The sequence below is a fragment of the Urocitellus parryii genome, chromosome 14 (genome assembly GCF_045843805.1).
Source record: "Urocitellus parryii isolate mUroPar1 chromosome 14, mUroPar1.hap1, whole genome shotgun sequence".
Lineage (NCBI taxonomy): Eukaryota > Metazoa > Chordata > Mammalia > Rodentia > Sciuridae > Urocitellus > Urocitellus parryii.
In genome coordinates, this window is record NC_135544.1 from 52,040,042 (window position 1) to 52,056,860 (window position 16,819).

General features: G+C 51.6%; 1 protein-coding gene across 2 annotated transcripts; it reads left to right on the forward strand.

Moving 5' to 3' along the window:
* The first annotated feature begins 1,786 nt into the window (after window positions 1-1,786).
* On the forward strand, window positions 1,787-4,243 carry Egr3 (early growth response 3). 2 transcript variants are annotated; one of them, XM_026397549.2, is made up of 2 exons: window positions 1,787-1,940; window positions 3,234-4,243. In XM_026397549.2, the coding sequence occupies exons 1-2, from the start codon at window positions 1,787-1,789 to the stop codon at window positions 4,241-4,243; spliced, it is 1,164 nt and encodes a 387-aa protein (XP_026253334.1). The 2 variants fall into 2 exon arrangements, with proteins under 2 accessions (XP_026253334.1, XP_026253335.1); XM_026397550.2 differs by lacking the exon at window positions 1,787-1,940 and adding an exon at window positions 2,372-2,411.
* The last annotated feature ends 12,576 nt before the right edge of the window (window positions 4,244-16,819 follow it).

Sequence of the window (16,819 nt, forward strand, 5' to 3'; positions counted from 1 at the left end):
CCTCTCCTCCCCCTCGCCTGCGGCCCGGCCGCGCGCGCTTTAGGAGCAGGCCTCGGGGAACACATCACCCGCCCCCGGGATCCGCTGCCGCTCCGGGAGGTGACAGCGCTCCGGGTCGGCACATAGGCCGCGCTTGACTGCAGGGCGCGGGCAGGCAGCAATGAGGACAGCCCTGTGGAAGGCGAAGCGGAGGGTAGAGACTAGGGGAGGCTGGGGGGGGGGGGTGTTCAGAGATCGTGGGTTCGGTGTTCTCCTGGTGCAACTCAGCGGCGGCCCTTTCATAGGCAGCAATAGACAGCGACTGTGCTGGGGCCTGCTGGGCCCTCCTGCCATCCTGTGGCCAAAGGGGTTGTTTTGGAACCGTTAGGGAATTTATCTGGGACTTGGTGCACGTGTTTTCTATCCTAAACTTCATTTCTTCTTCCTCACCACCAAAACCGCACATCTTCGACTCCAGATGAGTGGGACTCTTGCCTCCCGCGAAAACGATTGGCAGTTACAACACCCCACCATCACCGAGTTCAACTGGAAGTCAGCTCCGGGCCAGGGGTCCAGGAAGGGGCAGGGGCTGCGAATCAGAGTGAGGTGTGCACCAAAGTTCTCAGGATAATGGACCAAAGAGCCCTAACCACCTTGGAACCCCCAGGCAAAGGGAAGCACTCTCGTTAGAGTCTCGAGTAGGGTCCTGAACTCTAGGGGCGCCGCAGGAGCACAGTCTGAGCGCATACCTTCCGGGTTCCCCAGCAGCTTTCAGACTACCAAGGGGACATCGTCGGGTGTATTCAATTTTCTTTCTCCCTCCCGGGGTTGCTGTAGGCCAGTTGCAACCCCAGTCCACCCCCCATACATGCTAATTCAGTTCTCAAAAAAGCGCGCGCACGCGCGCACGCGCGCGCAAACACACACACACACACACACACACACACACACACACAGGCTTGGTTACTGGTTTTTCCACTAAGCACTAAGCACTGCGTGCTGCGCGCTTTGCTTTCAGCAGCATCCCTCTTTCACATTTTCCTTCTCTTTTTTTTCTTCTACTTTTCTCTTTTTCTCTCTTTATTTAAGAGCGGCGAGCGATGCGGGCGCTGCACGTTGGCTGCGGCCCGCTTCCTGCTTTCTAATGTTCCATTGTGAGGAGCTTCCATTGTGACGTCGCGCCCCTTCGGCTGGGCTTTGTCTGTCCATATATGGGCAGCTACGTCACGGAGTTTTCCCGGGGCTCAGATAAATAGGCTGGTGGAGTTCCCTGGCTGGGAGCTTTTGGGCAGCAGTGAGCTTGCTAGGAAGCGGCGGGGCTGGTGGTGGTGGTAGCAGCGGCGGCAGCGGCGGCAGAGGCAGCGGCGGCAGAAGCGGCTGCGGTGGCGGCGGTGGTGGCAGATCGGGGGACGGGGGGGTGGCGGGCGCGTGTCTGTTTGTAAGATCAATACTGAGGCCGCGTCCGACCCCCTAGAGCCGAGATCACCCCGAGCCCAGCCCCCACCCCACCCCCCGCACACGCCCCACCCCCCACGACCCAGCCTCACACAGCACCAGCTGAGGCACCCAAGAGGATTACCCCCTTTGCCCCCCTCCCACCCACCCCCCAAAAAAGAGAAGATCCCCTCCCCTGGCCCACCCCTTCCCCTCTTCCCTCCCCCCTCCCCCCGAACTTTCCCTCTCGCATGCTTTTCCCCTGCACCACGGATCGCCTCTCCGATGCCGCTTGCCTGGAAGCTGCGTTAGGAGCGAGCGGCGGCGGCGGCGGCGGCGGCGGTGGCGGCGGCGGCGGCAGCTCGGGAGTGCTATGACCGGCAAACTCGCCGAGAAGCTGCCGGTGACCATGAGCAGTTTGCTAAACCAACTGCCTGACAATTTGTACCCCGAGGAGATCCCCAGCGCGCTCAACCTCTTCTCTGGCAGCAGCGACTCGGTGGCCCATTACAATCAGATGGCTACAGGTAAGGGTGGCAGGGAGGCTGCAAGGCAGCGAGGAAGGCAGGGGAGAGGAAGAGAAGGAAGGAACAAGCTAGCGATGGATGGATAGATGGATGGATGGATGGATGGATGGATGGATGGATGGAGAGGTGGGGGCGTGCTGGGAATTTTCTGGGGGGCGAGTTGCTTTTCCCACCCACTCCTCCCGCCCTCCCCGATCGGGAAGGCTCGGTTGGCGACGCCACGGTAGAGGCTTCTGTTCTCCCGGGTGGGGGCAGCCGCCGATCGGAGGGAGGTAGGTGCGAGCTGCTCTGGGGTTCTCCCTCCCCACGCAGGGGGCCCGATCTCTGGGCTGCACGCAAGGCGTGGTGCTGTCACCCCCTTTCTCGGGAGGAGCCCAGCGTCTTTTTTCACCCGCGCTCTCCCCCCTTACTCCCTCAGCCTCCCACCCGGGATGGAGCCATGTGCGGCGTGGAGTCCCCGCGGTGGGAGAGGTACTGCGACGCTGCCTTTCCGGGGCGTTCAGCAAAACCGTGGGGGTGTGGGGACGGCTGGGAGAAGGAGGGGGCTCTCCCGCGGGGCTGGGGGTACTGCCACAGGGGGCCATCCTGGGACCCGGGAGCTTGGGAAGGGCGGCCGCTCCAGCGCTGGAGACACGGGCCGGTTTTCCGCCGCCCTCCACCCTCTCTGGCTGGGCATAGGCTTTTCCCCTCCAGCAAGAGCTGAAAGCCCCTTCAGGCCAGGAGGAGGCTGGGGACCAGGGAGGCGACCGGAGAGCTCCCTTTGCGGGCGGCACCCTTCTACGCTCCGAGGACAAAGCGTTGAAGCGCTCTGGGTCCGCGACCCAGGCGCAGCGCGCGTAGGGGGCATAGCCCTGGCGGTAAAGGCGCGGCGTCCTGGAGTAGACAGGGCCAGGGGAAGAGGCCGAGTTGTGTGAGCTGGAGAGCGAGAGCCCGGCGCGCTCCGGGTCTGAAACTACCTGTAGCTGCAGCTACCTGCCCGCCCCACCTCGGGAAGAACAACAATGCTTCTCGCGCGCGCGCGCGTGTGTGTGTGGTACGTGAGTGTGTGCGCGGCGTGTGCGGTGTGTGTGCCGCAGCCACTCCACACCCCGATCCGTAGTATTTTGCTGTATCCAGGTTGCGCCCGGGAGCGCGGCACCGCCCGCTTTGCGCCGGGCCCAGCGTTCCTCTTACCCCATGCGCTGCGCACTCCAGCCGGCCGCACCCTCCTCACCTGGGCAAGGACCTGGGCGCCACGGCCCGGAGCCGACTCGGCTTCACTCACCCCTCCCCTCTCTCCCCCGCTCTCCGCAGAGAATGTGATGGACATCGGTCTGACCAACGAGAAGCCCAACCCGGAACTCTCTTACTCGGGCTCCTTCCAGCCAGCCCCCGGCAACAAGACCGTGACCTACTTGGGAAAGTTCGCTTTCGACTCCCCTTCCAATTGGTGCCAGGACAACATTATTAGCCTCATGAGTGCCGGCATCTTGGGAGTGCCCCCGGCCTCAGGGGCGCTCAGCACGCAGACATCCACCGCCAGCATGGTGCAGCCGCCGCAGGGAGACGTGGAGGCCATGTATCCGGCGTTACCCCCTTATTCCAACTGCGGAGATCTCTACTCGGAGCCCGTATCTTTCCACGATCCCCAGGGCAACCCCGGGCTCGCCTATTCCCCCCAGGATTACCAATCGACCAAGCCAGCCTTGGACAGCAATCTCTTCCCCATGATTCCTGACTACAACCTGTACCACCACCCCAACGACATGGGGTCCATTCCGGAGCACAAGCCCTTCCAGGGCATGGACCCCATCCGGGTCAATCCGCCCCCTATCACCCCTCTGGAGACCATCAAGGCGTTCAAAGACAAGCAGATCCACCCGAGCTTCGGTAGCCTGCCCCAGCCGCCGCTCACGCTCAAGCCCATCCGGCCCCGCAAGTACCCCAACCGGCCTAGCAAGACCCCGCTCCATGAGCGGCCCCATGCGTGCCCGGCGGAGGGCTGCGACCGCCGCTTCAGCCGCTCGGACGAGCTGACCCGGCATCTGCGTATCCACACGGGCCACAAGCCCTTCCAGTGCCGGATCTGCATGCGGAGCTTCAGCCGAAGCGACCACCTCACCACTCATATCCGCACGCATACGGGCGAGAAGCCCTTTGCCTGCGAGTTCTGCGGGCGCAAGTTTGCGCGCAGCGACGAGCGCAAGCGCCACGCCAAGATCCACCTCAAGCAAAAGGAGAAGAAGGCGGAGAAGGGGGGTGCGCCCTCCGCGTCCTCGGCGCCCACCGTGTCTCTGGCCCCCGTGGTCACCACCTGCGCCTGAGGCTCGGGCCCCCAGATCCCCTCTTTTCCCTTCCAGTGCCTCCCGGCTGCTCGCCTGAAGGCAGCGGGAAAGCCAGCCACGGAGGCTCAAGGGCCGCGCCCTGGCCTCTCCATGGACGTGCGGCCCTTTGCACCCCTTCGATGCCCCCCATTCCCATCCTTTCACACCGGCCAGCGGTCGAGGGCCAGGCTGGAGGCGCCTTCCCCTCGCTGTCCCCCACTTAGCCAAGGCGTGGGGGCGGAAAGGTGGCGTCTAGCCCGCTTTGTTCAGTTGGGATCGCCTTGATCCAGGGGCCGCTGGGCCGCGCCAAGGACCTGCGGGGGGACTGAAGGCGGGGCCCACCCAACCCTCGCCCTACCCAAGCACCTCACTGATTCCCCCCTGTGTGTCTCTTCCCCCACGAAGACCCGAGAGGGGGAGGGGGTATGGAGCGCACCAAAGCGCAGAGCTTGCTGCCCGCCGCACGCACGCGCGCCTGCGTGCGGGGATGCGCGCGAGTGTGTGCGTGCTCGCGTGTGTGTGTGTGTGTGTGTGTGTGTGTGTGTGTGTATGTGTGTGTGTGCGCGCGCGCGTGTGTGAGAGACTCTTGAGCTGAACTGGGCTGTGTCTTACCCCCAAACTCTTCCCCACATCGGGTCCCCAAAGCCGCTCGGGGATATCCCAGGCTAGGGGCCTGCACGTGGCTGGAGGAGATGGTCTTCCATCTGCTCCGAAATAATGTTTCTTACAGAAATGCCTCGGATGCCGCCGCCGCGGTGCTGCTGCAGCCGCTTAGGGTTTGGCCCCTCAGAACCCCCCCTTTTCCGAGCGCTTCCTTCTTAGGCCTCAGGGCAGTTTGATCTGCGGGGAGAAAGAGCAGCCATCACTGAGCCTGCCTTTTAAAAAATATGTTTTCTCGGCCCCCCCTTTCCAAAATCTATGCTCCTGAGTTTGCCCTCTGCCCTCTCCCTCTTCTTTCCCCCTCTCCCTGACTTCTTCCCCAGGTCTCTCAAAACCTTTTATCAGAAAGGCAGGCCTCAACCAGCCACCCAACTTTGTTTTTTCACTCTCATACCTATTTCTTCTTCCCACCATTCATGAGAAAGCTGGCCATGTTTTTTGTTGTTGTTTGCTTCTGTCATCACCAACACAACAGATAGAATTTAAATATATGTGTATGGTGTGTGCATGTATGTGTATGTATATGTATGTGCACATGCATATATATATATATATATATATATATATATATACACACACACACATACATACATACATATGTATTCCTAGCAAAATCAAATATCTAAGGTACTTGGTTATCCAGTGCAGTGCACTGGAATAAAGAGAACTAATAGGCATATACAGCTTTAAATGATTTATTTTTTATGAAAATATTAAATGATGAAATTATATCTACATGTTTGTATGTATGCGTGGATATATATATATACACATATACATACATATATGTGTGTATATATGCATGCACATATCTCTGTCCAAATTTTCCTCTAAGTTACATGAGGATTTTTTGCATTAATCCATGTTGATGAATCAGGCACATCTTTTCCATTCCCCAGTCTCACCTTCTCCCTGCCCTACCTCACCTCTTCTCAGGCGCCCCCTCTTCCCCAGCTGTCCTGCCCAGCCCTTCCTCACACAGGGTGGCCCTTTTGAAGTGGAGAAGTAGGGAAGGGTGCTCTCTGACACAGCTCCCAGCAGTCTTGACTGAATGTACTGTTCCCTATTAGCGTTATTTCTCCTGTGGCCAGTAAGCTGCCCAGAGAGAAGGAACAAAGGTCTGGAGTTTACAGAATGTCTGTTTTTAAAGTCACTTTATGCGTTTCCCACTTTTTTTTTTTTTTATAAAAAAGCACCGTTTTTGGTGGTGGATAATAATACTAAGAGGACTCTAGTGAAAGGGGAGAAAAACTCAAAGAATAGGGGGATTGTGAATTTCCAGGTACTTGGGCTTTTTGTAGAAGGTGAGAGAGGAAGATGAAGTTTGCCAGGAGGGCCCATATTTTTTCAGCTGAAGGGTAAAATCTTTCTTTGCAGAGACAGTATTTTGCTGAATACTTTTTATAATGTGATGATTATTAAAAAAAAAATTTGGTCACTTCAAAGCTGGAAGGAGGAATCAGATATCCTTTAATATTTTTTCCTTGCTCCTCCTGGGATATGCATGTCACTGCATGATTACTCTGAGTTTTCCTTTGTTTTAATAAAACTGTTCTCAGACATTTAAGCTAAACTAAGAGAAAAATAACTTTGTTGCCAAAAGGTTGTGCTATCCAGATTTTTTTATATGTCTGCATGTTTTAAAACCAACAAAAGAAATGCACTCTAACTTATGTGAACTGAGAGAAAAAAAATCAGGTTTTAAACAGGAAAACCTATGGGGAATGATATTTTTTGAAAGACTTTTGTACAAAGTTGAGTACTTAGAAAAAGACAAACCAGATGTAATATATTTTGTGGATGTTTTTATTTCTTGGATTTATAGTACCTTATACTAAGGTTAAAAAAATGCTTGATATTGTGAAAAGGTGAGATTCTTCACCAACATTTCATTTGCTCCTTTGTCACATTGTTATGCCAATATAATATAGTTAATGAAAACAGCATTTTTAAAAACCGAAATATTGAAATGGTGTAATGTTGTACCATTTGCACTGTGAGCAAATGCCATACAGTAAATATATTGTGTTTGCTGACAATCAGCCGGCCTTTAAATCTCCTTATTTTATTTCTTGTTTTCATAGCATAAAGTTTTGGTTTGGCCTGTTTTTTGTCTTGTTTTGTTTTTGGCTGGTGGTTTGTTTGATAGGTTGCTATGCCTCATTTTGCTGTTCTTGTTCTAAAAACTCTGGAAATATGGAACCTGGTGTTACTGGAAGTGGGTCAGATTATTGTGTGGGTTCCAGAGTTTCAAATCCATTTTTGAGTGCCAATTGTGGTTCTAGGAGAATAGGATCCCACTTCACCTTTCTGGGAGTCTGAAACTATCACAGATTAAATGAACAGGTTGGATAAATTCATGGGAGTCAAGACTGGTGACTGAAATCTTCTAGAACCTTCCTTCTGGTTTCCAATGAGTAAATCTCCTACTTTGTGAAGTATTTCTCTAATGATCTTAAGGAATTCCTGAACAGGAGGACTCTGAAGGGCCTCTTTTGCTTAAGCTTTTTGAAGCCTGAAAAACAGAAACTTGACAGGGATTCTTCAGGGTTGGCAAGATAACTGAAAAGACTGGCAACTCTTTTGTGGTCAGATAATGGGGGGAAATCAGATTTTAAAGTTCTACAACTTTAATCCCACTTGGACAGAATTCCTCTAGGCCTCACTTGTCAATAGCTGGGAAAGGTAGCCAAGGTGGTCCTGATTCAAAAATAGCTCTTATGACTGACCCAATGCTTTTCAGGGAAGGAAGGACATCTGGGATTTGGAAAACATGCAGGGAAAGTTTGTGTAGCATCAAACCATCACATCTTATGATTTCTATCTCCCATGAAAATAGTGCTTCCCTCACCCCGCCAGCTATCTTTCCCAGAACATTCCTCATCCTTAACCAAGTTTACCACCCAGCCTAGAGCTTTCTCCATTGCTTTTGAGGAAAATATGTGCATTTCACTTATTGTATCTGCATCTCCACCCTCTCCTCTCACCATACTCCCTGTAGTCTTAAAAATCCTTTATCCCTGCAAGTTTGGTTCTAGAGCAGTCTTTGGACAACTCAGTACTCTCTCCTTTTCCTTCTGTGCACATTATAGAAAATTCACCTGGTCTTCTCTGCTGTGCCTTTTGCATGTGATCTGCCTCACCAAAGTTTCGGGCTTTGTAAATGACAATGCACTGTGTAAATGTAGCACCAGATTGTGAGAGGGATCAGCGTGTCTGCCCCTGAGGTGCAAACCAGGCCAGGCCCAAAGTCACAGAAATGTGTCCCTGCTCAGAGAGTGCTCTTGACACCCCAATGCAGACCCATCACAGAAATATGGAGGACATTTCTGATTGGCTATAGTTACCAAAAAGTTGAGGCCAGAGCTGGGTGGAGGAGGTGGGCTGCGGCCTTAGAAAAGAATGTTTTTGACATGAGAGAAGAATAAAGAGAATGCAGTATGGAATTTTAAATTCTCACACCCACACAATTCTAGGTCACTGGTTGCCATATTGAATTCCTTTCTCTCACCTCAAGAAACTCAGAATTCCAAACTGCAGCTTTATAGACAGCTTTATAGACAGAGAGTTCCTTCTTAAAGGAAATCCAAGATAGCTGAGAATTCCTAATGATTGCGCTTATAGTCCATCTTTTCACTAAACTAGATGTTTCCTTCCAGATTTCTATAGTTTTCAGGAGAATATTATCAGAGGTAAAGATATTATCACTGGGTGTCTTCATAGTTAGCATCCTGCCCCACCTGCACCTTCAATCAAACCAGGCCTTCAGAGTTACACTTTCGTCAACAGTGTACAACACCGCATGATTAATAAACTCACTTCCCATTGGTGGATATTACTCAGCCCAACCTGGTTCAACCACTGGGTTACTTGGCAATATGGCAGTCCGCCTGGCTGGCACCAGCCCTGTGTGGTGTAATCACTGATTCACACTTTGTAGATAGATAAGGCTGCCTCTGATAGCATCACACCGGCTACCCAACCTGCCTGGGTTTTGCAAATATGGGGAGAAGAGACTCAACCCTGAAACTTAAGGATGAAGCAGAGAATTATTGCAGGAAATGCCTGGATGAGAAGGAATTCCATGAGAAGGAATTGATGGAGACTTTGCAGAAAATAAGCCTGGAGCAAAATCATTAAAGTATGGGAGAATTAGAGGCATAGCTCCTTCCAAGCACCCTCTAAGGTGTTTGAGGGTGAATGAAAGGACACCACAGGCGTGCACACACATGCACCATCTTAAAAGTGGCAATCTGAAAGTGATGGCTTTTTGCGAGGTTGTACTTGGTGAACCAGAGTTTGGTATAAATGAGATACTTTTGAGAATGTAGAGTAAGGAGTAGCATATGTTTTTATATGGTGGTAATGGAGGTTGTGTGTGTGTGTGTGTGTGTGTGTGTGTGTGTGTAATATATAGAAAGGAATAGCAAGGTGGATTTTGGTAAACAAAGGCCATAGCTTGTGGCCAGTTGTTACTGTTCCCTGCATTTGCTAGTCCAGGATTTGTTTGCCATGTATGAGGAGGTTGTGAGCTTCCTCATCCTGGCCCTGATGGGCTTCCCTTGTGTTTCAAGCTTGAGAAAAGAAGGGGGCCTCTATGTGTCCCAAAGCTAGAAATTATACTGGCAAAATCTTAGTGACTAGTGGGACTTTCTAAAAGGTACTGTGGGGTTTTAACAATAAGTCATAATCCTAAATCTATCCCAAAGCATTCTGTTCAGAAAACCCAGTCTTTGAAAATAGGAAAGAGATCTTCATAGAAAGGGGAAAGATCTGAGTGAATCTTGAAGACCTTTGGCCAGACACCAGACTAGTCCCTGGGACAGCCCTGAGGACACTCGGTCCTAACCATAGATCATCCACAGAGGCCAAGAGGACATCATACCCCAGTGGCTTCTCCTAGACACCCAGTTCTTGAAGCTGACCATTCCTTTTGCTGAAAGGTCTCCATCAACCCCATCTCCGTTGTTTTCAAGGTTGGTCACTTTCACAGCCCTCTGTAAGGATAGGAGTGAGGCTTTCCCCAGTTTGCAATCAAGTCTCTGAAGTGTCCACAAAGCTACAAACAAGAATGCCAACTAGAAAGTTCTAAGTGCTAGTCTGGGTGGGAGTCCGACCACTTGATGTTTTCAGCGTTGCCTAGCTTGCTTCCTGGCCTTGCCTTGGGAGAGGTCCCCAGTACATTGTCTCAGGGTCAGAACATGTGGCTTTCAGGATCTGTTGAGATCCTGCTCTGGTCCCGAGTTCTCTAGATTAAAAAAGGCCCTTTTTCTGGACCTCAGGCCTCTCTTGCGACTCTTGCAGTCTTCTCCTTCATCCCTTTCCTGGGGCTCTGGGCCACCATTCTCTCATCTTCCTGTGGCCCCAGTGGTGTTCCCTGGGCCCTGCTCATCTCTCATGAAGCATGATCACTAGTCCTTCAGGCTTGCTTCCCCTCTAGGACTGCCCAGGGTCAACAGCCATCTGGGCCTTGGGCCTTTCTTTGTGGTCTCATTACCTACCCAGACACAGACTGTTCAGCTACATATTTGAGGTCACTTTGGTCACACACTGAGTTCCTGGGATAGTTTCTGGCATGCCTGACCTCTCAACTCCCTGAAGGAAGAGATGTCTGCTACTTCTAAGGCTAGGGCTGCCCCAAGCCCTCTTCAGGGAATATTACCCTTGTCTGTGAGCCTGTATTCTTTGGAATGTCTCACCCCAGGGGGTGGCCACCCACCAGCCCAGAATCCATCAGTGCCCTGAGAGAGGTTAGTGACCAAAACAGAACTGAGCACCCAAGTCCTTCAGCATCTTTTCAACAACAGGTACAAGAGCTCTGGTACCTTTCTACTCTCGCTGTTTGGTCTCTCCATGTAGTTATGGCCTAGCACTCCGCCATTGCTTAGGAAGGTCAGTTCATCCTAAGTGGGCCAACAACTTCCAACACCAGTGCGACCCCAGGGTACTAGCGAAAACCTTCTTTGGGAATCTGTTGCTTACTCAGATCTCAGTCCTGAGAATGAAGTGGCAGTTGGATGAGCCAGCAACTGCTTCAATTTTCCCTTAGGAAAAACATCCTCCTTTGGAATCCCAGCCTCCATTCTGGACCTCAATTTCAACCGTGCCACCTCCTCCCAGTGCCACTGTCCATGAGTTTCTTGGTCTTTCAGAAGTTTAGTTTCCTCCTTTATTTTCACCTCTGTGGTGGAGTTCAAATGAGGTCATGTATATGGTACCTGGCTCATTTTGGGGGCTCCATCAATATCTTTCTATCCTTTCCTTGTTTCCCCTGCCCCATCCCCGTCCTCTGATGTGAGAAAAAGAGCTCCGACCCCACCAAGGATCAGTGTCTCAATTCAAACACAGCCAAAGGACCATGTCGTCCTCACCACCAACCTCAAGTCCTGCCATTCACTGAAGATCAGTATTCTGAACGCGGATTCTCTCCACCCACCCCCCATCTACCCAAAGAGAGCACAGGTCCTTTTCCTTCTTGGCCACAGCCAAGGTTCATTATTGTCATTTCCTGGGTTGGTTTCTGACCCCTTTCCAGGTCCTTTTGTCCTCTCTCTCTTACCAAGATGGGTGGATATAACACCTTCCTGATCCAGTATCATCTGCAAAGTTAATTAATGTGTCATTGGGCTGTTGCCTGCTTCCTGATCCTTATCAAGGATTTGAATAAAACGCAGCTGCCCCAGTTCTGTTCATCCATCCCTCTCCCTTGATTGTTAGTCATCCATCCTTAACCTCAGCCTTCTGGGCAGTTCTTCGCTTCCAATCACTGGGCCGGTGGCACTGCCCATGCCCAACCCCAGTTTGGGATCAGAATGGCATCCGGGATTTTAATGATGTAATGTTTTTGAAGAAAACTATGAACCTCAGGGCCCTTCCCTTATCCCGCCTCTGTGGGCAGATCCCCCTAGATTTTTCAAGTCATTTAACCCAACAGACTTCTTTTCAGATGAGGAAACGGAGGTCTACAGAGGTTTGGGCTTGTCTCACGCATCTAATAAGGGCACAGCCAAGCTTTCAGATCCCCATCCCATCAGTGGAGGGCTCCAAAGAAAGGTGTTAAGAACTTTGATTAGTTAGTGAGTATTTGCTGAGGGCCCTCCAGATGCAACACTTCCTTCTAGGCATTGAAGAAACAGGAGTAAACCAAAGGCCCCGCCCTCTCAAAGCTTACCTTCTCCAGGACAGAAACTGATAAAAACCAATAAACAAATATGTGTTAGGTCTGACTGTGACATAAATTACGGAGAAAAACATAGAGAGTAAGAAGAACAAGGAATGTTGGTGGGGGGAGGGAATGACCATTACATATGGGTACTTCAGGATGGCCTCCCAGGACAGAGGACCATTGAACACAGGCCCAGGAAGTGATAAAGTGGGCTGTGTGGATCAAGCAGAGGAGACAAAATACAAAGGTCCTGGTGAGCTGGTGTCCTGGGCTGTTTAAGGAATACCATGGAGCTAGAGTTGCTGAAGGAGTGAGGAAGGAGGTCCACAAGAAAAGAGGAAATCCGAGTGGCAGTGTGGGACCAAATCATAGGAGCTCTTTAAAGGAGATAAATGCATCCAAAAGAAGCCAACTAACACTGAAGGTTAACAGTCAAGAAAAGGTCCCACAGGCCCTGAGCAGAACCCCAAAATATACCTGGGCTACCAGGCCACAGTGACATAGTTGACCTGTCCTTCCCCCCCAGACCACATCTCCCTGTCCCCAAGGCCTGCTTGTTCTTATAACCTCTGACTGCCGTCTTCTTAATCTCTCTCTCACATCAGGGATATCAGGTCCACTGGTGATTCTTAAACTTCAGCTGGGCCAAAGACAGCCAGAACACCCACTTCAACAACCGCAGCCTGAAAGCCTTTCCTCTTCCCACTGACCTTTGCCTGGGTGCTAAGCCCTAGCAAGATGGAGGACTCTTCTTGCTGCCCAATCTATGAGTGAGAATGTCTCTTGGGCTCATCTCTCAGAAACTACTCCTACAAATCCAACTTCTTCCTTTCTCTGTGGCTGGAGTGGTCACATTTCCTGCCTCGGCACAAATCTGGTAGATGGCCAGGTTCTGTCAATATGGCCATATTCCCATCTGTAACCTGAACCCAGAGCATGCAAATCAGGACATCCCTAAAGTCACTTGACCCACAATGTACTTTTTGCCACAAGTTCTCCATTTCCCTAGATTCCTGGAAATCTGTTTGGTACCCCATTTCTCTAGCCTTATCTAAGCAATTTCATTCATGAAAAAAAATGTCTTCCTCCTTCTCTCCAAGGTTTTTGGTCTTCCATTTCCTGTCTTTCCAAAAGCTCTCCTCAGTCTCCATCTCTTCCTGGCAACATGACACCATCCAGAGCTTCTTCATATCTATTCATCGATTAAGGAAGCAAAACTGTTTTAAGCCAGGAACAGTGCTCAGCATCCCATGAGCAAGGTGGCCACCCCGTGCAAAGATGGATATGACATAGTCCTTGCCCTGGAGGATCTTCTGTCCAGGGAGGTGGACACAGATAATTCCAATATATTGGGAATAGTGTCATGATAATGGTGGTCCCTGATAGGAAGGTACCTAAATCAGAGTCTGGTGGGAGGTGGGGACACCAGGCGTGGGGAAGGTGGGGAATGAAGAAGGGGAAGTTCCTAGAGGACCTCAGAGAGTCCTTTTTCAAGTTGCCCATAATAATAAAACCATGAACATACTAGTATTTCCTACATGCCAAGCGCTGTGCTAAGGATATCACGTGAATTATCCCACTAGACTCAGGTGGAGTGGAGCTACCCCAAGGCCCTTGCCTGGAGGCCTGGGGACTGCACACTCTTTTGTCCTTTTCCTAAAGGAGGAAGAGAAAATCCCAGTGGCCATGGGTCCCAGGAAACAGCGCAGCAGCTTGGCATCTCTGGAGTGTGCCCAGCTGGCTTGATGGAGGTTGTCCAACCCAGATGACACGTCCTTGTACTGCATTCTGGTTATTTCTCCTTGCTACAGGACAGACTTTTCCAGAGCTGGGGGAGGGCTGAGAAAGGGGATTCTGTCTTGAGATTCCCTTGGTCCAGGCAGAGCATCCCCCTGGGATGTGGGAGCCAGCTCCTCCACACAGGACCTGAGATAGAGAGCTGAGAGGAAAAGCCACCCACATCCTCTTCCTCTAAGGCATTTAGAGTCTGCCACCACCATTCCAGGCAAGGACAACCCTCTACCTTCCCCTCTCTCAGCTTCCTCTCTGCCGCTGCTGGTCAAGAGGTCCAACTTCTCCATCGAAAAGCAAAGCTGTCACTTCTGTCTCAGAAACACCTTTCTCTTTGTTTTGGACCAGGAGTCAGTTCATTCACTTGGCTGAGCCTCAAACTACCCCCCACATCTGTACCATGGACTGATACCCTACTCCAGTAGGTAGTGGGGAGGATCTGCTGAAATGTAACTATATGAAAAAGAGCTGCCCTGACCCAGAAGCCTGGAAAAGGTTGTTGAGGGAGGCAGGTGAGGACACTTCTCCTTCAACAGGTGAAAAATCTAGGAAGATATTCTAGGTGGAGCTAGGAGCCTGGTCTGAACTCAGTCACTGTTCTCACCAGGTCAGGTGAGCAAAACACACAGGATCCAGATGACTCAGAGGTGACAAGCTCAGGAATAATCCTCACTTCTCTGTGGAAACTCTATCTCCTGGGTCTTAGGGCACTAAAAGCTCCAACCAATGAGAATGTATGTGGCAGGCACCTGTGGGCTCCACTGCCTCAGGAGTTTGGAGACCTGGCTTCTCATCTTGGCTCCGACACTGGGACAAAGCTGTATGACATTTGCAAAGTCACAGTCCCTCTCTAGGTCTTGAAATCCCACAGAAAAGCAAGCTGTCCTAGTAGGGGACCCAAATAGTATCATCAGCCCTAACATGCAGAAGTCCCAGGACCATCACCTTGTGTGTAAGACCTACTCCTCCACCTCACATCTGGGACTCAGCCAGGGTTCGGTAATAACAGATAAGGTTCGAATCCAAAGATCCTGCTTCCTGCTGCTTTGAAGCACCCAGTCCTCTCCATGTCCTCTCTGTCCTCCATGGGTGCCATGGTGGCATGGCTTCACTTGTTTCTTGGGGCTCTGAGTCCTCAGTCCTCTCATTCCTAAACTCTGGTTCTTTTTGGCCTGAATCCATGGGAATGTTCTGTTCTGTACTCATCTCTTATAATATGTTTTTAAACCAATTTCCTCTCCTTTTTGCTGGAAAAGTCCTTAGTTGGGGTCCCATTCAACCCCATGCCAGAAATGCTCAGCAGTGGCCTGTAGTGCACAGATCAGCCTCACATCCATGGACTGGAAGGTTCCAAGAGATGGTCAGCTCCTAGAGCCACTGTCATAGTGAGGGAGCAGCAGGGACCTGGAAGGCTTTGAATCTCTACCTGGGGTCCATCCTGAGCATTCCTACTTCTAAGAACCCTCCAATTTTGGTTACCAGCTCCAAACCCACCATCCAAGTTTCTGCCTCTCAGGAGGTCAAGGAACCTTACTCCTCCCCATCCCCAAAGCCCAGTATGCTTCCCCTCATCCTTCTCCTAAATGGGCTGCCTGGAACTGCGGCCCCTCCCTGCTGGCACACCCTTTCACCCTTGTCTCCACCATCAGCCACTTATTCCATTCCTCACCCTGCTGTAGCGTCTGCAGGGTTACCCAACCACCTCTAGGTCAAGCCTGTGTCGGATGGGCTGAGTCACTGCCTCCATCTCCTTCCAACCCTCCCAGGTCCCAGGGCTGGGTCTGGTTCAGCAGGCTCCATCCTTCCATGTGGGGAACCTCCAAGCCCATGGGCCTCCTGGGACCAGGATTTTCCAGATAGTCAGCCTAACTTGGTTTTCCCTGGAACAGCCCCTGTCACCAAAGAGACCTCCCAACAGTTCACCTGAGTTTGCTCACTGCCCATCTCCCTTCCTACCTCATTTTATGGCCAGTCATGGAAACTTAGACACACTAGTGAACCTCTCTCTGGGCATCAGATGACACATCTGTAAAATGGGATAATAATACCTCTCCTGCCCCAAGGAAAGACATTGGATCAGCTCATTTTCCAATTCACTCTTTCAGTTCTCATAAGCCTGCTAATTCTCAGCTCTCCCTGACCCTTGCTCTTAGAACACACCATGCGCAAACACTTAGGAGTCTTAATTCATTGCATCCTCATTATCAGTGCCACTAGCTTTTTCTCCCACCCCAGCTTCCACCTCTTTCCCATTCACATCCTCCTATTCTCAGGGTCTCTGCAGACTTCCCTGTGGGGGAGTCATACATCTACCAAACAGGCCTGCAGACAAAGCAGAAGTTCAGGCCCCTACTTCCTGACCCACCCAATCCAGGGAAACCCAGAGCTCAGAGAGTTAAACCCAGATTCCCTCTGGGGTTGGCATAGGGTACTGTCCTCTGCAATTGGCTGGGCCCTGAGCAATCCCTGCTGCGCACAGCCCAGGTGGTGTGGCCCCATCTTTGCACACACCCTGCACACACATGCACACAGCAGCCCTACTCCGTTCTCCCACAAGCACCTGCGCTCCTGCTCTCCCTCCCCCTCTTTTCTCCCTGCACTGTGCCTGTAGGACACACCCTCCCAGCCCACCAATCCCACCCCTGCCACTGTGCTCTACAGGCCTCAGCTCCAGAACCTCCCGTGCTCCTACAGCTCCCTCCACCCCCAAAGTGTGGGCCCCCACCAGCCCACAAGACAAAGATGCCTCCTTCTCCAGCAGTCTTTGTGGGAAGGGTCTTTGCTAGCTTCTCTCACACCTGCCTCCTGCAGCCCCTCACCTCTTTTCCTTTGTATGGAAAAGCAGCCCGAGGCCCCCACAGCCCAGGCTACCCCTCCCCAGCATCTGGTGAGAAGACAAGAAAAAGGAAGAACTGTGGGTTCTTTTCCCTGAGACTCCTAGATTTTGTACCAAAATGCAG

Excerpts from the sequence above, each read along its gene's own strand:
- Egr3 (XM_026397549.2), top strand. The coding sequence starts at position 1,787 with ATGACCGGCAAACTCGCCGAGAAGCTGCCGGTGACCATGAGCAGTTTG. Across the intron at positions 1,941-3,233 it reads TTACAATCAGATGGCTACAG|AGAATGTGATGGACATCGGT; the intron begins GTAAGGGTGGCA and ends CGCTCTCCGCAG.